This window comes from Microchirus variegatus, assembly GCF_963457635.1.
Source record: "Microchirus variegatus genome assembly, chromosome: 3".
NCBI lineage: Eukaryota > Metazoa > Chordata > Actinopteri > Pleuronectiformes > Soleidae > Microchirus > Microchirus variegatus.
This window is the reverse complement of record NC_139804.1, coordinates 4,159,892-4,182,697: the sequence shown is the minus strand read 5'-3', so window position 1 is coordinate 4,182,697 and position 22,806 is coordinate 4,159,892. Positions and strand designations below refer to the sequence as shown.

Sequence of the window (22,806 nt, the reverse complement as noted above, 5' to 3'; positions counted from 1 at the left end):
AAATTGACTGGTAAAAAAAGGGAACCTGGTTTTATGACCTGGGTGTGAGGATGGGAGTGTGACGCACGCAAGGATTCACTTGGTAACAACCAAATGAAAATGTTTGTTTGCTGAGACTAAACTTGGCATGCTGTGTAAAACCTAATTTGCAGGGTGTTAACTATTTGAATTTCATTTCGCCAACAGGTTTTTTCCCCCACTCTACAGGGGAAAAACACAAAATGAAAAGGAAATATGTTGGGGTTGGTGAGAGAACACTAGTTCTTTTAAAGGCCTATTTTAAGGGGAAATATTATGCAAAATCCACTTTTTAATCATTTAAAACCTTATATTTGGAAACCTGGAGGCCCTATCAGTCGGCAACGTGTGAAAAAAGATGACTCACCCGCAAGGTTTTTGTGTACAGGAGACAAAACACACGATGTTGACTTCCGCACCCAATTCAATAAGCTGAATTCCTGGAATTGTGCGTAAAACACGCGAGAGTGCTGGCGAGGGCAAGGTTATCGGAAAACCAGAAGCCCGCGAAACGTTCTATTCTTGGCTCCACAGTGCAGCACAGAGTTCTACACAAACTTCCAGCCTCAGAGGATTTATCTGTCCAGTGGATACATGTTATATACGACGGCAATGTGCCTGCTAGAGCCTACAAATGATCACTTTTGCAAATGCTAACTGCTGTTAGCGCCCAGTAGCCTCTGTGGCTGATGTCATTTCCTGTCTCATACTTTTTTTTAAGGTGGACCTAAATAAATACTACATCCTTATGGTATTTTGACCAGAGCAGGGAACTAGGTTAACTTGGAGGGGTAGCATATGTCCTCTTTAAAACAAATGATCAATTCTTAAATTATTAAATTGTGAGAGCACGTACAGCTTGGACAACAAGCAGGACAATTCTTCAAACAGTAAAGAAAATATCCTAAAATAAGTAGATTTCAGTTCAGTCTCCTCTCTTCTTCAGTGTTGCCTGTATTTCTTTCTGATCCTACAGGTTATACTTGTCCCTGTTGATTCTGCATTAGGAAATATGTAAAAACAAATTATTCATTAATCCTTCTTTTAATCAGGGAACTCAGCTGAGACCTAAATTGTTTTACAGTAACGACTCGACATCATTTGAAACAGGCGAACGCAGCCTCGGTGAAATCAGACAACCAACCTGTGGGAGCTAGGCTCATTTAAAAAAAAGGCTGAAAAAATAATCAACAATTATGCGGATTCGAATAAAGCAGCGTGATCATGAAACAGTAATGCCCCCGTAATCCTCCCATTATTCGTAAACTCTACTTAAACGACATCCACCGCATGAAAATCGGCACGGTCTATCTAGCGCTGAACAAATGAGTCTACACATGCACTACAAAGAGCTCATTCATCGCTGTGAGATCCTGCTACCCATCCTAAAAACTCCTTCAATTCAAAACATAATACAGCCTTGAATGGTTGCTCTCTACTTACTACCTATTTCTGCGGGCCTTTCAGATTAAAAGACAAAAAAAAAAAATGTCGAGTGAGAAGTCTGTTCAAGGTGTGTGGGAAGGCACACCTCAAAGGTTTAAAAGATAAGCCTTTCATTTTTTTTTTTTTTTTTGTCTTTTGTTTATCTCACAGGGAATTTTTAAAAAAGAATATCATCCATTATTCAAACTGTATTTGCAGAATACAGACTCTCTTAGCTGTGAGAGAGCCACTCTGTGTGTAAATGTTAAATAAACCAGACCTTTGCTCCAGGGATTTATCCCGCATCATTCCAACACTGAATCCGCCACAATAGGTCCATACTATGTAACAGTATCGTACGAAATAGTTTTGAGAGCAAAGCTGCCAATTCGCCAAAATAATACCACTTTTCCATCATTTATCAAACAGACCGTTTTCCCCCCCCCTTAGAAATAATACTACTATGGCCACCATCTACACCGAGAGCTGCACTTAACCAGGTCCTGGTTTGATTGTTGTGATTTTATATTTTCATGTACACTCTTAAAAAAATAAAAGTGCCAAGAAGAACCATATAAGGTTCTTTCGGCTTGTCCTCATAGGAAAACCCTTTTTGGCTCTTTTGGAGGGTTCCACCAAGAACCCTTTCAAAACCCTTTATTCAGGAAAGGGGTTTTAAAGGGTTCTCTGGGTAAAAATGGTTCTTACTGGAACCATTAGTGCAGGGGTTCTCAAAGTTTTGATACCTGAGGGCCAATTTAGGAACCCAACATTGGACTGAGGGCCGCCAAAGGAAAAAAAAACAGGAAGAAATCCCATTTGTAATAATTTTAGTGACCAGATTGCAGACCAGATACACTTATTGGTCTGTATCCGGTAATGTCCAATAAACATTTAACAAGCGTAGTATTTCCTGGATTAAATCTTTCAACTGTAATTCATTGCGGGCCGCCAGAAATGTAACTGCGGGCCGACATTGGCCCCCGGGTCACACTTTGAGAACCAATGCATTAGTGTTACCAAGAATCCTTGAAAAACCCTTTCTTTTCGGGGAAAGGGTTTTTCAGAAGCAAATGGTTCCAGGTAGAACCTCAGCCCTTGTAGAAGAACCCTTTTGGAACCCTTATTTCTAAGAGTGTAGTGGTGACTGACGATGCCGAAATACTATTATAAAAATATAGTTTGGCAAATGTGTTTCTAACGCAATCCAATAAACTCCGACAGAGACTTGTGAGTCTGCAAATGATTCAATTATTGCATATATACATACTTTTAGGGTGAGTAAATGACACTGCCCAATCAAATAGAGTAGTCCAATGAAATGTTTATGCCTGAACAAAAAATGTGTTGAGCAGTTGCATTATCAGATAGCACCAAGTTTCCGCTTGATGGATTCTCAGAGCTCAAAGCGTGAAAAAAAAACAGCTGAGGATGTCGAGATTCCCCCGACGCTCGTTTCGCCCAATGATCAATTTCCCATCTTCCATTCCTCTGGCCTGCCCTCGCACATCAGCATCAATCCAACACAGTGTAAATACAGTGAGTGGCTTAATGCATTTCCCTCTCCAGGGTTTCTGCAAACCAAAAATGGCATCGCACGGGTAAAATATATAAATATTCCATGGAGTGGTTGAGTGGATTGCGGCCCGTCGTCTCGCGAACGACTCCTCCTCGCTCTGCTGTCCATGAAAAAGAGCGATGAAATTCTCTCGGCTGCAGAGTTGGATGGCACTGAAAGCGGTCATAAAGCTCAGTTCAAATAAGGCGAGAAGGGGGGGGGAGGAGGCATCCCTTGTTAAAGAAATCAAAAGGCACCAATGTCAAGTCAGCATGTGCACTTACGGAAGGGTAATTAAGAGCCCTCTTTTGCCGTGGCCTCCATTCAATCTGCAATCATGACTTTGGCACAATAAGGACTTTGAAAAACACTTCAGCTAACTAGGTCCATCCACAGCACTTCACCACGGCATAATCCTCTTTAATTTCGTGCTGCTGCCCAGCCTTTGACTGCGAGAGGAAGGTTCAGAGGAAATTCACAGGAATGCATACGTGTCGGCAGAAGAGAAACCTACCCTCTTTCATATAGCATGACATTACATGCTTTGATTAATCTCTCCGAGCACATAATCTCAGAGCCCTGCCCACTGAGTGCAGCGGCTCTAGTCCCACCTCTACGCCGCAGCAGCCGGATAAGCTGTGATAGGACGAAAAGGGGGGGGCACGGTCGACAAATACAACACATCCAGTACTCGTCGACATCACGACCTTGACTGGAGAGTGGCCCGGGCAGAAACTCTTCCTCTCTCTCTCTCTCTCTCTCTCTCTCTCTGTATCTCACACTGCTGTAAAAGGGTCCAGTCCAATTACAGGCACTGGGTACATTGTCTTGTTAACTTCAGTTCTGACCGTACATTCGTGGCAGCTCCGAGATCAAACACTTGGTTGGGAGTTTGACAATTGACAGAGCTACCGCCCCAACCCCCCCGATCCCCCCGCTACAGCCTCCTCCAATGTTGCTGCCGCCGGTGGGTGATGGAGGAGAGAAAATAAGCTGTCTGAGACAAGCTAAGCAGACAGTGACTGCATCAGTCGCCGATCCTGACAGCCTATATGTAGGAGGCCCCGAAAACTAGTGGAAACGCACTGTAACTCAGACACTGAGACACTGTAGAAAGACTTCTGGATGTGTGTACACCCGCTGTCACTGTTTGGTTCCGTGTGCCCAGACAGAACAACTTTACACCTCAACACCAAGTGATAGTAGTCTACAAGAGCAACAACGATGAATCCTCATGTAGCCTCATGGTCCACGGCTGAAACACTTTGAGGTTGTGTTTTCTGCACTTTCTCTGTAATTTTTTTCCTCTAACTTCAAGCTTTCGTGTCTTCTGCCTCAGCAGCAACAAACTCTAGCTTGTAGTAGAGACTCCAGTCAGTGGGTGCAGAGAAAGGACACACAGAGGTAGGCAGGTTTTGTATGCGGGAGACAGATAAGGAAGCCAATCATTGCATTGTTTATAGGAAGGGCCCATGGTTGGTGAAGTGGTTTGCACTCTTGCCTTTGCAGCAAGAAGACCCGGGTTCCTGGGTTTGGGTTTCGAACAACTGAGGAACAAGGGCCTTTCTGCAAGGAGTTTGCATGTTCTCCCCGTGTGTGCACGGGTTTTCTTCGGCTTCCTCCCACAGTCCAAAAACATGCAATATGGGGATTAGGTGAATTGGACCGTAGGTGTGAGAGTGAATGGTTGTTTGTCTCTATATGTGGCCCTGTGATGGACTGGCGAACTGTCCAGGGTGTACCCCGCCTATCGCCCAATGTCAGCTGAGATAGGCACAGCACCCCCCGCGACCCTCTGGTGGAGGATGAAGCGGTAGATGATGCATGGATGTTTATAGGAAGCGATGTGAAGAAGAAATACGGCAATTATTAAATGCAAGGGTTTATTATGAATGGGATCGCAATAACCGAGTCCTTCGGTTTCCCACTAAATTTGACAGTGGGTGTTTTTTGCAGCATAGAGTTTGCAGGTTTACACCTCAATGGCACAGAAAACACAGTAGATGTATTTGATCCAAACGCCACCAGATTACCAATGAGGAATTGACCTATAAATGGCACCTCAGAAATGACAGCTACTAATACTGACCTTTAAAAAGAGGAGTAAATATGAAGTGACTACCAAAGCTGGGCGCTTTGGATCTGCTAGAGGTCAACTCTGAGACTCCCATCAGAGCCATTTAAGCAAAACATTATCATCCCGGAATGAAATGCCACATTTCCGCAATTCGACCAAATGATACCGTGGAATAGGCGTGGAATATCAGGGCTTGATGCGAGTGCAGCTGACAGGCGTGGTTTCAACGTTGCGAGGCCTTTTGAGCGGCTATGTGGAAAAAGGGACAAAAGCAGGAGCAGAAAAAATATGTGGATGAAGCAGCACGGATCAATATGATCAGAGGGAGGCACGCGGAATACACATGTGATGGGAGGCAGCACAGGCATTTACAGAGATAAATGGCTCTAAAGGTATGCATGCAGGAAAAATCAATGTGTATTTCTGGCCACAGTTGGAAATTTGAGAAACTTTCAAGCACTTCTTTTGTTGGCCGTACGACACGTAGGTGTTAATCGATACTTACTAATACACTCTTAGAAATAAAAGTGCTAAGTAGAACCATCTAAGGTTCTTCTGCAACCCTTTTTGGCTCCAGGTAGAACCTTTTTATAGAGGCACCAATAACTATTTTAAAACCATTTATTCAGGAAAGGGGTTTTAAAGGGTTATCTGGATCAAAATGGTCCTTACTGGAAGAACCCTTGAAAAACCTTTTCTTCGGAAAAGGGTTTTTCAGAAGCAAATGGTTCCAGGTAGAACCTCAGCCCTTGTAGAAGGACCCTTTTGGAACCCTTATTTCTAAGAGTGTACTGACCATCGGTTGACTGGCAAATAAGACATTCACTAAATGCAGGTGTTTCTCTGGCCTTTCATACAAAATCTTGTAAAAATGAGGCTAGGAAGGATTTGATTTTGTAATTTTAGAATTTAACTTTAGCTCTTCTGTAAATTGAAAGTAAACCAAAATGACCAAAAACATCATGATCAGTCCAAAGAAAACTTCCAGGCCCGTTTTAAAAAAGAACACCACACATTCTGAAATGTGTTGTTTTCAGATGCATCTCATAGGTGTAGCATTGCACACTGTCAGGCGATACAGTTGTGGTGTCCCATGACGATCCGACGGCCTACCCCCCATTCCATGACCTCTATATCCCTGTCGGTCTGTCCACAGCAAATCCGAAAAGCCTCCCAGCATCTCCATGGTGACAGGCCTCAGTCGAGCAGATGGCCTCAGTGTGTGCTGTGCGGCAATTAAAGAGGGAGCGATGGGCAGGGACAAGAAAGTGGGTCATCATGATGGGGGGGTGGAGGGGTGGAGGGGTGGTGGGCAGGCCCGGAAACGTGAAGCTGCCTCTCCCTGAGGCCTGCGCGTGGTTGTATGCGCACTTTGCGGTACTCTGTGGCATCGCACACACACACACACACACAATCGCACGTTCATGCTTCGGTGAACTCCTTCCCCGAGTCAAAAACAAACCCCCCCCCCCCCCCCCCCATGCAAGTCGCAAAGCGTCAGCAGCGCGAGAGTGAAAAGAGGAGTTGGGGAGGCTGAGGAAGTGTGGGCGAATAATAACACTCTAACATAAAGGAGGATCTCTGACAGTGAGAGGTCAGAGAAACTTCCACTCAGTGATACATGAGCAATAATCCCGCTGACCGCCCCAATCTACGGGATTACCCCGTAAAAAGACAGAATACGGAAAAAGCTTCACATCATTTTCAATCAGCTCAACCGAAATATCACCAACAATAATAACTGATCAGTTTATTTCCCCAACTTGGTCGCGACTTGGACTCGCTCGTTAATAAAAGATCTGATTGAGCCTCGGCTGAATCTCTCGGCGCTAAAAATTAAGAACCACTCTGATTAAACTAATTCAGCACACAATGACATTGTTGGCAATGGCATTATGGGAGCTTTTAATTCAATTTAGTCTTTTATGTGTCGCACTATTCTTTCAATTACGCAACAGGCGACGACGCGTTTTGTTCCAATAAATCTCTACTGTATATAGTAGGGCTGTAAAGTCAAAGTCCACTGGTCGACTAGAGCACCCATGTGTTCACACACCCCTTGTTTTCCACTATCTTGGTTTAGTCCAGCCCAGTGGGTTGTTGTCGCTTTTTTATAACCGTCAGAGCCGTCAGACTCTCTCTGTTGAAGGTGCTTTTTGCGCGCAGCTCTTTTCAAATTAAAATAGCCGCACGCGCAAAAGGACCCAGCCTCCCGATTAGTCGATTTTTTTTTAGTCGAAATTTCAGGGCTTTAGTCGAGCAAGAGTTTCTTTGGTTGATTACAGCCCTAGTATATAGTGTATGCTTTATTTGTTTTGAGGGCGGGGTGTCCACACGCGCACCGGCATCGAAGACCTAACGAGCTGGAAAATACTGAATAAACATTTGTTTGCACAAGTCTTTTTTTCATTCAACAAGAAGCCCCCATTGAACTTGAGCCAATAACACCCATTTCAAGGCAAACTAGAATCACCCTTGGAACATAGCCTCATTCAAGAACAGCATGACCTTCAACAGACTCCAGTCCCCTGCAGCGCCGACATGTAAATCTTCCATTTCCCCCCCTTTTTTTTACCCCCTATAACAAATAGACTCCTATTCCCCCCCTTCACAATTTTCAGCAGAAATGTACAGACTGCAGAGTAATTTAAAAACTTGGCATCCTGAAGGGTATAAGTCTGCAGGTCATAAGAAGGAAGGTATTTTAAGGCTTTTGCTGCAGTATTTAACAGCCTCTATATCAAGTTTCCCCCGGTCCAACATTTGTTCCTCTTTTTGCTTCTATTTTCAGTTCCGTAACGCTGACAAAGAGGGTACACGACGCAGCTTCGGGAACAATCGCAAACAGTCTCTTCATCCATCTCGAAATAAATATTTACGATGCAACCGTGTGCTCTGCGTGAAACGCAGCATATTGTGGGAAAACGAGAAGAACTCGGATGCGTCAATAAAGAGCAGGGAAGCTGCACTCTTCACTCCCACTCTTCATCTGCGAGACTGCGAGCCTATGTGGGTGCCGGGTCAGCCAGTGGGTGTTGCGCGGGCCACTTATATCTGCATAACTTATCGTCGTCAATGTTCCAGCTCATATTTTCAACACACGGGGTGGGAGAAAGGGAAGAGGAGGACCCTTGACCCCCCCCCCCCCCTCCGAAAGCTTCTGTTTCGACACAGAATGCCCGGTGTGACATTTGGCACCTCTCGTGGCCTCGACTGACAATTTGCGAAACTGCAAAATGGGCCCCCGCGTGGTTCCCTTCACCGCTATCAGAGGCCTCTCCAGATTCCTGACTGGTTAATTCTCCTCGCAGACCCGGTAGCCAAAGTAAGATGTGTGCTGCCAGAGTAGAATCTCCCATGTGGAAACCACTTGGAAATGTATTCAGCTGGAAGAAGTGAGGAGGAGGAGGAGGAGGAGGAGGTGTAGAGGGGAGAGAGGTGGTGGGGGTTGGTACAGCAGACATTCTAAATGCAACGATACAACTTTAAAAAAGTATTACCTCCAAGGGAAATCGTAAAAAGTTGCCCAGACCAAATGCCAACATTGACTTGTAGTCAGTCAGGTCAGGTTCAAATATGACCTGGATCTTTTATTTGACCTTAACCAAAGGGGCTTTCGTTTTTTTTTTGTTTTTTATCTGAATCATAGGTCAACGTTACCCTTTAAGTTTGCCATGACCATCTTTTCTTAACCTAAAAACCCCTGCGTTTTTTTAAGCTCCCACGCGCTTCTATTACAGGAACCTGTTATCTGGAAACGCGATTATCCTGCCTCATGCGTAACGATGTCTGACCGTGTTTCGCTAGGAAACATTTTTGTTTCCTCTCCCAAACAAAAAAAAAAAAACGGAGCGAATGAAAAACAGCTGCAAATGAACACAATCTGGAGAAGATAGTTAGAGAACAATCACACACACACACACACACAGAGAAATGCTGACGTTACTCGCGCTGCAACTAATAATTATCTCCATTACAGATTAAACTCTTAATTGAGTTATGAATTAATCATTTTGTTGTTTAGGCCGTAGAATTTTCTCATCTACGAAGCTGGGATAGGGAAAAAAAAAATGTGTGTTTCATTAGGTAAACAATGAAACTGATGTTCCAAATAATTGTAATTGATTCGTAAAGTTGTGTTCGAATGATTAACGGATACATTGCTGCAGATGTTCACAGATGAGCAAAAAAGCAGGGCCGTTTCTAGCTGTTTGGGGGGCCCTATGCGAGATACTATTTGGAGGCCCCTATTTATTTATTTTTTCAAACTTGAGGTAGAGATTCCTGACTTTTTCTGATTACCCCACAAACACTTGCATGCTTTGCAAATATATGCATAATGAATGCATCCCAATACATGCAAATAAAGACAGGTACTTTTAATTCTTAAAAAATATAATAAAATATGAGTCTGAACTTGCAGTTTGGGGCCCCCCTTGGTGGCTTTGGGGCCAGAAACGGCTCTGGCAAAAAGAAACCACTGTGATGTAATATTTCAATTTTAAGGCCTGCACTTTTACATCCACATTTGCTGCCATGTCTCACACTATATATGTATAAAGAATACACTAGGATGCATTATAAGGGCACTGCAGCAGCGCCGGTGTGCAACCTCCTGAGATCTGAAGAGTGTCTGGTGCTGTAAAGATGTATGTGCACATCTTCTCTTCATTAGTCTGTCATTTTTGTCCTTGTTCTTCTAAACCGCAACTAATAAATGTCAGGCACGAGAGGAGCACAAATATGAACGTCCCCTCCCCTTTTTTTTTATTTCGCCCCTTCATTCCACTGGCAAATAAACTGAATTTATAGAGGTGAATGCATGAGCACAGCCACAGTACACAGCTTTTTTTTTTTTTACTTATGCATACATGTATGTCAATAATCTAAATAGGTGCAGTGCTGCAACACACTCAGGTCTGTTTCAGCTCGAGATGAAGAGATAAACAGAACCCCTTTCCTGGCTCTGGGGTGGAGCTGGTGGTTTAATTACTCACGCTCTCATCCACCCACACACACACACACACACACACATCTCAACACAAAACCTACTGATAACATGCACTGCAATGCCACTTAAAAAAACATTTAAAAAAAACAAAAAACGGGGATGTGCAGTAGAGCTGAAACTATTAATCGATTATTAATCCATAACTAAATCAATCGTCAACTGTTTTGATAATCGATTAATCGGGAATTGAAGCTTTTTTCATGATTAAAACAAGATTTCTGATCATTTCAGCTTCTTAAATGTAAATGTTTTCTTTGTTTCTTTGCTCCACATGACAAAGAAATCATTAAAACTGAATCATTTTGGTTTGCGGACAAAAACAAGACATTCGAGAACATCGTCATTTCCAGGTTTAAAGGTGCATTATGTAATAAATCTAAAGCAACTGGCCATAAAATCGTCCTAATATGTCACAGAGACTCAGGAATAATGTTCATATAACAAACTGAACTCACCAACAACAACAGTGCAGCCAAAATATTTGCATTAAAAAATATATTTTGCAGACTGCAAATCATGTTTTATGTTTTGAAATCATGTTTTGGCGTCATGTGGCGCCACCTACCGCTGTCTACCACTCATTGCAGTCAGTAGAGTCTCAGCTGCCGAGCGACCACGGGTTGCCAGTTATGTCAGAAAACGAAACCTAAAAGACCTCGGTGTTTTGAATTTGAATGTAGTAACCGTTTTTGGCCACATTCTTACGACCTTTAACATATTATGGACCAAACGATTCATCGATTCATCGAGAAAATAATCGACGGATTAATCGGTTACGAAAACAATCGTTAGTTGCAGCTCTAATGTGCAGAGAGAAGAGGAAGCCGTTTGGCTCGCCTGGCTTTCTGAATATAATGCAACTTTGGATTGAAACTCAGCCAGGCTTTAAACTGGGGAAATCGATAGCAGACTACATTAGTTGCTTTGGCATACATAGACCGTACTAACAAAGTGGAAGGATCAATGCCACACTGCGGAACACAGCTGTGATCATCTTCATCTTTTAAAAAGGGCAAAGTTAAAGGGATAGGTCAGAATTTTAGACATAAGACCTATTTTCCAACTCAGCCGGTGTGATGGAGACGTTTTCAAGAAATTTCATTCAGTTCTTCTAGTTGCCGAGTTCGCTGGTGCTATGGCTAGCGCAAGTCAATGGTACCTGCTAGCATGGCATTAGAAACACTCATACCGACTCCACAGTGCACCCAACGCAAATCAATTGTAACGGCAGACTATCGATGTATGAATTAATTCTACTTTCTCAGCAGCGGCGGAATCAGTCTGCCGCTGCCATAGCCTAACAGGAAGTATGACGCGCTGCTGCTGCTGCTGCTGAGACATAAATCCTTCAAATTGCAAGGTTGGTTTTATTTCAAACATTCTATCAACACAGATATGTACATCGATAGTCTGCCGTTACAATTGATTTGCCTCTAGTGAACTGTGGAGTCGGTATGAGTGTTTCTAATGCCATGCTAGCTCGTACCATTGGGGTCGTACCTATGTTCCCCGGGTCCTATGTTCCACAATTCCGGGAGCATCGGACCTTTTTTTAAAAAAAGGGTCCTATGTTCACCACTTTGTGGAAGCTTGGGTGTGGAGCTCCAGGGTAAATGGTTAGGGTTAGGGTAAGGGGTAGGGTCCTATGTCCCCCAGGACCTTTTGGGTGAACAGCGGGGAACATAGAACCCTTTTTTAGAGAAAGGGTCCTATGTTCCCCGGTCTCATACAAAGCGGGGAACATAGGACTTGCGCTAGCCATAGCACCAGCGAACTCGGCAACTAGAAGAACTGAATTAAATTTCTTGAAAATGTCTCCAGACGTCTCCATCATACCGGCTGAGTTGGAAAATAGGTCTTATGTCCAAAATTCCATACTATCACTTTATACCACGTGCACGTAAGAGAAGACACCGCTACCACTCGTGTGGGGGTGACCTCAATCTCGCCGTAATAATGATGATCACTGCGGAAAAAACCCCCACTGTCAACTCAGCCACAGTGCAGGTGGAGGATAAGAAGTGGAAATAGCTGAAATATTAAGAGGAGTTTTCATTTGCGAGAGCGAGTGAAACGGTTTCGGGGTAAAGAGCAATTATCTTTACGGTCAATCGCGGGCGAAAGGGACGAAAAAAAAAACGCCGAACGGAATGACAGACGCTCGCAAAGAGAAACGTGGCGGACGCCGAGGCGCTGACTTGTTATCGCTCATATTTGTGCTCGTCTGTCTGCACTGGGTGAGGGCGCTAAGGAGCTTTGCAGCGAGCTGCAGCACACTGGGGGCTTAGCTATATGTCAGGGAGAATAAATAAACCTGTGTTTGTGTTTTTCTAAGCAGCCCCAAACCCCCCCACTGCCGCCCACCCCCTCACACACACACACACACACACACACCCTCTCCCATTTACAACCACACTGTTGCTTTTGAAGCGCTGTCAGCTCCCAGGGAGATATCGGCGTGGAATATTAAATGAGTGAACGGCATCACTCATTAAAAAAAAAAACATTTCATGAAACAATCCTCCTTTTGTATCGAGCGCTAACTGAGTCGACTCTCACCTTCTCACATGCCAGAGAGAGAGAGGGTGTGTGTGTGTGTGTGTGTGTGTGTGTGTGTCGAGTCGACGGTAAAAGAGAAAAATGTAAAGTTCTGGCAGGAGATCAGCTCTGAGCCCAGAGAAACCCTGGGTGTTTGTGTCACAGTTCGATACGACTTTGATTCAGAACATTTTCACAGACTGAAAGATTGAAAGCAGCTGCTCAGCTCACGTTTATTAAACGCTTGATGTTTCCATTGAAAAGAAGCTCTATGTGAACTTCTATTCCATTTCAGCTTCAACATTAGTGGACGGCATAATGCAGCGGGTGAGCAGGGCTGATGGAATTTACAATCTTTTTTTTTTTTTTTTTTTTTTTAACAAAGTTGATATTTTGGGTCAGAAGTTGTAGTGACACTTTCCGTGTTTCATAAATTGACTTCTATGAGGTCACAGATAATCTGATCTGAAGACCTCGTTGACTAAAAACTATTGCCTTTAAACTCTGAAGTGTATTTGTAAGTAAGTGGGATTTAATTATTAGTATTATTATTAGGGGTGGGGAGGGGGGGGTCGATTCACATAGTAATCGGGATTCAAATCATCCCAAAAAATTTTGTCTAGTTTCTATTTTGAAAAACCACACAAAACACCAGTTCGTGTTATTTGTGTACAGTTTATTACGACTATTCTAGCTGCAAACGTCTGGTTTTAAATTGAATATGTACATACTATACAGGTGTATAGAGGCCCATTTCCAATGTGCTAATGGTACATTGTGTTTGCTAATGGTGTTAGAAGGCTATTGGATGATTAGAAAACCCTTGAAAACCCTTGTGCTGATATTTCTATATACTATAGAATACTATGATGATATTTTCTATTCATTTTGCAACTCTTTTGATGAATAAAAGTGTGAATTTTAATGGAAAACACAACAAAAATTGTATACGTGACCCCAAAACTTTTGAACGGTAGTGCGTGTCAACTGATATAGTGATGGAACACTGAAGGCCATGCTCCTGTCAAGAATAAACTGCAAGAGTGAAAGCAAAAGCATCAACATAGTTTCCAAAAAAAAAAGTTTAGGGCAAGATATCATCATATCAGCATTAAATCGTAATACCAGCACGAATAAAAAACCTGGCAACTACAACTGACTTCATGCTGATGTAAACAAGCCAACTCTCCAACAACTGCCTACAGAATGCCAGCAGCAGTAACGTAGAGCAGTAATAGTGCAAGACAGCATCTGATCTGTCCCTTCCTGGACCGACTGACATTAAAAATGTTTACTTCTGCGTTGACGCGACTGAATATGGAATCAAATGTAGGCGACTGTGTTGTCCAGTCTCCATTTTAGAGGCTGAGTGCGGACACCGGGTGCAAAAAACAGCAAAAAAAAGCAATGCGTTTAAAACCCAACCATATTAGTGTGGATGTGACCCCGGTGACACTGTCTGATGGGTTTTGGCAGCACTGGTATCGGGTCAGAGTTCTGCACCCCCTACAACACACTTTATCCCATATTTCCACCTTAAAGGATCAATTTTCCTTTTTATCCCCGACCCGCTCGCTGACTGGATATTAGTAATTCCCTGCCCTTTAATGGAAGCACATCGGTCCAGCTGCCTCGTTGTAAATTGACTTGTTCGGTCAGTCGCGCGAGGGCATCGGGAGCATACTGATCAGATCTGCCTTGCTTTAAAGTCATGCAAGCCTCAGTGGGAAGATCAGGAATTATCCCGTTTTCCAATCAGCAGATCAGCATGTGACTTAGGCCCTGTCCCAATACCTCCCCTAACCCTACATTTTTTGCCGTAACCCTACATTTTTTGCCCTAACCCTACATTTTTTGCCCTAACCCTAAATTTTTTGCCGTAACCCTACATTTTTTGCCCTAACCCTACATTTTTTGCCGTAACCCTACATTTTTTGCCCTAACCCTACATTTTTTGCCCTAACCCTACATTTTTTGCCCTAACCCTACATTTTTTGCCCTAACCCTACATTTTGCGCGTTCACGTGTAGGGTGCAACAAGGGGAAATGTGATTTTTTTTCCCTTATAATCAACCCTCAAAATGTAGTGAGCTCTGATGCGGGCTTAAAAAGAAGTAGAAGATAGAATTACCCATGATGCTTTGTGAATTCAGCAAGCCGGCTGATATTTTCAACAAAGATGGCGGCCACATCTACCGAGGAACGTTTTCGTTGTGATATATTTTCGCAAATAAGCACGTTACAACGTCGAATTGTGTTGGAATATGTTGTTTTTGATATACATCCAAAGGACCGCTGAGCTTTGAACACTAATGTCAGAAAATAAGTGACGATTTATGAAAGCAGCTAGCTAACTAGCTAGCGCGCGGCTACCCGAGAGAGCACGCCCGCCATGCAGAGCTGCATGATGGGAAAAATGTTCTCGAAACACCCGGCAAACAGCTCTGCTACATCGGGGTAGTTTTGTCGTCAGTGTTATGGATGTGTGTACCGGCGTTCACTTGAACACACATTTCCTGAATGAAAATAGTAGCACGCTCCAATTCGGTAGAATTGTCAACATGTGACGTAGGTTAGCACGTTCGTTGCGCTCACTACGCTAATGTGCATGTAGCGATGTCCCAATACCACTTCCCTCAACGAGGGGAATTTCACAGTTGAGGGCACTCAAAACCAAGCGGAACTATTAAGGGTGGGGGGGGGGGGGTATTGGGACGGGGCCTTAACGTCCCAGACACAGTGGTGAAAGAACGACATTTCCATATGACTTGAAACAGGGAACATAAATAAATGATGCACTACAAGCAGCATGGAAAAACAAAGACACTGATGGAGGTTAATGCGTTAAAATAAATCAAATTTATTTTAACGGAATGGCTGATTACATCTTGAAACTGCACAATCTAAACACTAAATGTTTGGCAAGCCTTGTGGCCTGGTGTCACATAAATAGCACAGACTGTCAGAATCCCTCCCAACGTCTTAAGATTATTTACTTTTTTCTCCAGAGGAAGATTTACAACATCTCAGGAACTATACTAAGCCAATTCTCCAGATTATTATTATTATTTTTTTTTTTTGGAAAAAGCTGTCTGACAAATGCCAAGGAAAATATGGAACAAGCACAGTCAGTCACTCAATGCCATTGTCATTCTCAAGAGCAGAGCAGAGCCGGGAATTTAACCCATTTAATCCCTTTACAAGGAGTGGCTAAACAGAACGAAAGGACTGGGAGAGATTAATGCCAAATCAGAAAACATTCAGGGTTAGATTTGATCCCCTTTATTGATTTCCCCTCTCCTCTACTTTGCTGATTCTGTGATTCCAGTTGAAAACCGAGAAGAATTTCAAGGACTTAAAGCGTAACACGGTAGCTGCGGCGCGATAAGCCGGGCGATGAACGCGATGAAACGTGTTACCCACCCTGATTCGGCTCTGTAGAGCAAGTAGAGCAGGACACCTGTCAGACAATCTACGCTAACAACCGATCACAAAACACCGAACTGCATGTTCTGACAACACAATATTTAGTAACCGTAGACGGCCCCCCGGTGCCCGGGACAAACATGACTCGTGAACGTCATCATTTCCCTGAAATAGCATCGTTCAGATTGCAAAGGATTCAGATCCAAACAGTTTCCTCGTCATCAGAAACATGCAGAGAAGTTGTAAAGTCCTCGCTTTGGGACCGTGAGTCATCGATTTAGACCCAATCAGGGCCAAAATTCTGCACACTCCAAACAAAAAACAGAAAGAGGAATTCATTTTTCAGCACCAGTTTGTGGAGCTTTCTTCAAACACTCAATTTTGTCGTAACCTTTTTCATTATTTAGCCCCAGTGCTTATCATGTTTTATTCATCTATTTTTTCGCAAATGGCAGCTTGTGTGCACGGACCACCGGGTTTGAAAATGTATGTCAGGGAGGAGGAAGGCAACCCCATTCAGACCCTGATATTAACTTCCCTACCTCAGGTTTCTTATCGCAGCTCAACATAGATCTGTTTACATCACTTGCGATCTTATGAACTCTGCTGCTCTCGATGGAAAATACACAAGAGATGTCGTTTATATTCGCAAAAAAAGACCATATTATGTTAATGTGAACGTATCTGTTGTCAATGTGTTTGCGTACGTGTCTCTCGAGGGGCTCGAATCTACGAGTTTGACTGAATAAGAATTTCACTTTTAGGAAAGTAAGAACTGACGTATTGATCAATCAGTGCAATGTCCAGAAATAAGTCCACATATGAATATGATAGTGAAGTGTAAAAAATACTTTGGGAGGAAACCAGATGTCATGAGGTTTAGGATAACAAAAAACCCGACCACTCAACTAATCAATTAATCAAGACATTGATCAGGAATCAATTAAATGACATTAAGATAATAGTAGACTAATGTGATTTGGTGAGGAATTTTTGGGGAATTTTTGACGCTAGATAAAGTGCTTTTCATTTATTCATAGTTGTTCCAATTTGAACCAAACTTGGTACAGTTGTTGCTCTCATGATTCCGAACAAATTTCTAATGTACTTCCATTAGCTACGCCCACCCAGAATTCGGCCATTTTGGAAAAAAACTAAATGACTATGACTAGTCTTTACATTTGAAGGAACTATAGTCAAAAGACAAATAGACAAAAGTAGTCCGATCGGGACGGAATGTGGTGAGTGTCCTTGGCTAAGTAAAAATTTTCTTGAGGAATTTTTTGGGAATTTTTGACGCTAGATAAAGTGGTCAAAATTGCGTAAAAAGTTATTTTTTTGTGTGTCTAAGTCGCACATAGTTGTTCCAATTTGAACCAAACTTGGTACACTTGTTGCTTTAATGATTCCAAACAAATTTCTAATGTACTTCCATTAGCTCTGCCCACCAGAAGTTGGCCATTTTGGAAAAAAAAGAAAATGACTCGTCTTTACATTTGAAAAGTAGTCCGATCGGTACGAAATTTAGTGAGCGCGCTAGGCTAAGTCATCTTCTTGAGGATGTTTTGGGGAATTTTTTACGCTAGATGAAGTGGTCCAAATTGCGTAAAAAGCAATTTTTGTGTGTGTCCGATCGGGACGAAATTTAGTGAGCGCGCTAGGCTAAGTCATTTTCTTGAGGATGTTTTGGGGAATTTTTTACGCTAGATAAAGTGGTCCAAATTGCGTAAAAAGCAATTTTTGTGTGTGTCTAAGTCGCACATAGTTGTTCCAATTTGAACCAAACTTGGTACACTTGTTGCTCTAATGATTCCAAACAAATTTCTAATGTACTTCCATTAGCTCCGCCCACCAGAAGTTGGCCATTTTTGAAAAAAAGAAAATGACTGATGATTTGAAAAGTAGTCCGATCGGGACGAAATTTAGTGAGCGTGCTAGTCATTTACGTGTGGATGTTTTGGGGAATTTTTACGCTAGATAAAGTGGTCAAAATTGCGTAAACAACATAGTTGTTCCAATTTGAACCAAACTTGGTACACTTGTTGCGCTCATGATTCCAAACAAATTTCTAATGTACTTCCATTAGCTCCGCCCACCCAGAAGTCGTGTTCACACCCAAACTTGTTGCAGTCCATTTGTGAGCCAATCACAAAAGTCGCATATCAATGTCAGGGCTGAATAGCCATCAACGTTATAAAGAAGAAATAAACTCTTAATAGCTAATTTAACCATTTCCACACTGAAAGAGAAATCTCTCCTGACGTTTGATGAACTGACTTTTTCCGCAATTACAGAAAAGACGCTTTACAGAGACGTTTCGCACAGTGTTCGGAGGAGGATTTGCTAAAGACCTGACAGCAGAGGCACAATGTGCTAAATGCCGAAAGAGATGAAGTTTGAGTGTCCAAGTGCCTCTTTTAGTTCTTGCGGCAACAAAAAAAAAAAAAAAAAAGTGAAGCTTAATCTCCTGTCAGTTCCACTCAAGCTTGTCTCCCAGGTCTGTGAGCTCTCTCTCATCCATCCATCACCTCAGTGGGAAACCAAAGGGGAGAAATCCCCAAGGGAATGAGGATCAGAGCAATTTGGGATTCACGCTAACCTTCATGGCCCAACAACAATGCCGTCACGACGACGCTCTCCATTTCGCCGTATCGCAACTTGAAACACAAAATGCATGGACGGGCAATTACAGTTTTCTGGAGAAAAGTGTAATTGCCCGTCTTTGACTTTGCTCGTTTACAAAGCAGAATTGAGCAAAGTCAAAATGCTAATTAGGACGTTCCAAATGGGAAGAAGTATTCCTCCCATTACATCTTTCTTTCCAGCTAGCTCAACATCAAACATCTATTTCAACACAACATACACATGCACACATTTGTCCTCAGACCCCCCCCACACACACACACACACTGTTCAGTCAATCAATCAACGCAACGAAGTACGTGACATTTCCAGCACAAAGGCGGTTTTCAACGCTCTTTGCAAATAACAACACGCCGCAGCGGCGCAGCATGTGTGCGTTTGTCATCACGAGTCACAAGGAAAACCTTGGAGGAGACTGCGCGTTCGACGTCGGGTAAATAAGTCGTGCGATTAACCCAAGAGAGTCTAGACAATAACGGCGGCCTATCGAAAAACAAGGAAACGGGAAGCGTTGCGTCTCTCCGGAGATGCCGTGCGATGAGAGGATATTAACACAACAAAAGGGGGCGTTGATGTGCAAAATAATGCGGCGGCGTTTTTTTTGATATTGCGAGGGAGACGGCGGCATTAAAAGAGAAACTCGCCTGAGAGTCTGAACAACGGGGGGGGGGGGGGGGTTCAAGCAGAATTATTTTAGCTTTCATGGCGCCGAGTTATTACACAGCCCTGCGATTCACAGCTACATCGTTCCGGAGCCAGAATAATAATAATACCTTCAAAGTTGATGCTTGTCCACCATTCAGTAGTTTATTTCCCAAATGCTTAATCCAACTAAGATGAAGAATTAGAGCCCGGAAAATCTCCTTATCCCACCACTGAGAGCGATATCTATACGGGGGCCTGTGCGAAATCAGGGCCTGAGGATGGAGCCAAACCATAAACAACCACCTGGATGCTAACTCAATTCACACTCAATTAAATACCAGTCTGGAATACTACTGAGAGTGTAATATAAGAGTGAGGGAACAGAGTCGCCGTTATTATTATTCACACATCCATTATTCGCAATGTTCCTCTTATTTGATAATCTATTGGCAAGCCGCGCTGAATATTTTTTCCTGTTTATGAATTTGGCACTCTTGTGTTGTGCTGCAAATGGTAATTACTATGACTGGCGCAAATGGTTTTTTCCCCCCTGATGGATAACTGCGAAACGCGGTTTTGCTGCTACTCGCATTTTGTCAGAGCCGTTTCCCACTTGTTTGTGCTCGGGGTAAATGAGGGCAGAGCCTCGAAACATGCTGTATATCAATTAGAACATAAAAGACGGTGGGCATTTATGGTCACGCCCTTTAACCTCAGGGTGAAAGATCAAATTCTTGTTGTTTTTTTTGTGTGGGGGGGGATTTCAAAAGAAATGGCTCCAAACAACTGTTGAAATAAAACGTTTCCAAGAAGTCTGAGAGAATGAATTATGCAGACTTTTCCTGTTTTAAACACATCTATAAAATCTGAAATAAAGAGTGAAATACAGCATGGAGTCTAATTAGGCTTTGGAAGAAGAAGAAAAAAAACACCTCCTGCTTTGCTGAAATAAGACATTTCTAGGACACTTAAAGAGCTATTTTTTTTTTCTTTTTGGAGACATTTTCCACACCCTTGAATGAACAGCTTCAAAAGATTCCCCCCCCCCACAAATCCCCAAGAGAGCCAGTTAATCCTGATCTTCTCCACAAGCAAAGGGATCATCTCAATGTAAATCAGACAGGGGGCCTTTTGATCAAAGTATTCAATCGGTCCAGAACACGTGATGTCACGACGAGCTTCAGAGTCGTGGTCGTCCATCGCGGAGAGAAACCGTATCGGAACCCAAACGGAACTAAATATTCCACTATTAGACTCGTCACTGGAGCGACTTTACTACACCGCTCGCATTCCGCAGTTGGTCAAGAGAACATTCAAAACGCGATCCCACGATTTTCCTGACCCACACTTTCCCATTTGTTGCTTCAAACAAGGGGCGCCAGACCCCCGCTGCGTTCACGGCAGATGCAGTTTTGTACATTTATCGACGCGATGGACGCCGACATAATGCGTGTCACTGTATGAGTTTTCCGTACTTTCTCGTGACCAGCAAAACGGTGAAACTCGCAAAGTTGTATATCCGGCTCCCTGGGTTGAAAACTTGTGTCGTAGAGCTCCCGAGTGCCCACGCACAAAAATGTCCCATTTCCTCCTCAGTTATGAGCCTACCCAAGTATATGACGTCAACGGAGAAGCTCAACGCTCATTGGGCATCGCGTCAGTGCCATATTTCTTTTTGACCAAACCTGAAAAATGTCAACTTTAGCGAGAGACGCACCGTGTGCGACAGGAATCTAACGACATGAGACGTAAACAAAGCAGAAACTATCAAGGGAAACCTTTTAAAAATACAACGTGTATACATCCTAGAGCTGAAGCGATTAATCGATGAATCGATTATTAATCGATTAGTAAATTAATCGCCAACTATTTTGATAATCGATAATCGGTTTGAAGCTTTTTTTCATGCTTAAAACAAGAATTCTGACAGTTTCAGCGACTTAAATGTGAATATTTTCTTGATTTCTTTGCTCCACATAAACAAAGAAATCATTCAAACTGAACTCATTTCGGTTTGCGGACAAAACAAGACGTTCGAGAACATCCTCGTTTCCACCTTTGACAAACACACTGATCAACGTTTTCTGGCATTTTATGGACCGAACGATTAATCGAGAAAATAATCGACAGATTAACCGATTACAAAAAATAATGGTTAGTTGCAGCTCTGATACATACATGGTCATTTGCCATTGCTTTGTTTGGCAGTTAGATGTTACGTTTTAAGGTGAAGGTGATTAATGCCAATGTGTCACTCAGTTGATCAGCCACTAATGCACCCATTAACCCCACATCCACACACACACACACACTGTAGTTGCAAGAACAGTTATGTTTTGACTATAAGGCCATGTGTAATGGATAATCAGCCTCTTTCACCTAATTGTATCCCCCCCCAAAAAAACATTTTTCAAGCCATTTGATGTTGTGGGTGCTCTCTAACATGTGTCCACAATGTCAAAAATGTCCTCACAACAATGGTCGTGAACCACAAAAAGGACGATTTCTTCTACGACTATTTTACTTCAATTTGGTTTGGATGACGAATCATCATCATCATCATCATCATCATCATCATCACATCCTGTGTTACTCATTCACACAGAGAAACATGGGGTTTGACTTAAAGTGTAGTTAAAGTGTAATTACACAGAGAGTCGGGTCCACCATTACAATGAGATATTGGAAAACTTGGGAGACCACTGACTGACTGACTGACTGACAGACTGGCCTGGCCTGCACGGGTTCGCACATGTCGCCATCTGCCTGTAGCTCGGGTAAGTTCATTATTTTCGCAGTATTCTGCAGGGGGGGGGGGTTGAGGGCTGCACACTTCCAAACTCTCATTTTGCACATGTTGCTGCAAAGCACAAGCGATCAACATCGATCCACTTCATTCACGCGTTCTCGTTAAGTGCGTGCCATTGCACAAATACACACGCGCAATGGCGCGCGAAAAGAGATGGATGTGGAGGAGGAGGAGGAGGAGGGTGGTGATGGTGATGGTGATGATGGTGATGAAGAAATAAGGCAGATCAGAGGGATTAGTGAGTTTTCCTGCGACTTACCGTGGATGTGCAGCGCCAACAGGAGTATCCACATCCCCACGCACATCGCCATGGCACCTCGACTATCCGGAATCGTACTCTTGTTAAAAGCCACCCCACTACCACCACCACTGAGAGAGTGGATGAAATGTGGTGTTTCTCACTCGAGACGACAAAGACCGAGCATGCAACTTGTGCAAATCCCACTTTGGCCACCGACTAGTCCACTTCCCTCAGTAGAAGAAGAAGAAGAAGAAGCAGACTTTTGCAAAAAAAAACTGGGGGGGGGGGGGAGGGCTGGTTGGTGCCCAAGCATCAATGTCGCGTCCGCGCGGGGAGAGTTTTTTTTTTGTAAAGTAGAAGCTGTTTTGTTTGGGTCCCAGAAATGATCCGATTCCAAGCGGGGGGAGACAGCTGG

General features: G+C 43.1%; 1 protein-coding gene across 1 annotated transcript in view; it reads right to left on the bottom strand.

Moving 5' to 3' along the window:
• Positions 1-22,542, bottom strand: part of nectin1b (nectin cell adhesion molecule 1b) — a gene marked incomplete at its 3' end in the record, with an annotated part of 197,884 nt that extends 175,342 nt beyond the window's left edge. Inside the window, exon 1 of the mRNA XM_083886584.1 lies at positions 22,410-22,542. Within this exon, the coding sequence (XP_083742710.1) occupies positions 22,410-22,461 (52 nt within the window). The 5' untranslated portion in view covers positions 22,462-22,542. The remainder of the gene's footprint in view (positions 1-22,409) is intronic.
• Between the last annotated feature and the right edge of the window lie 264 nt (positions 22,543-22,806).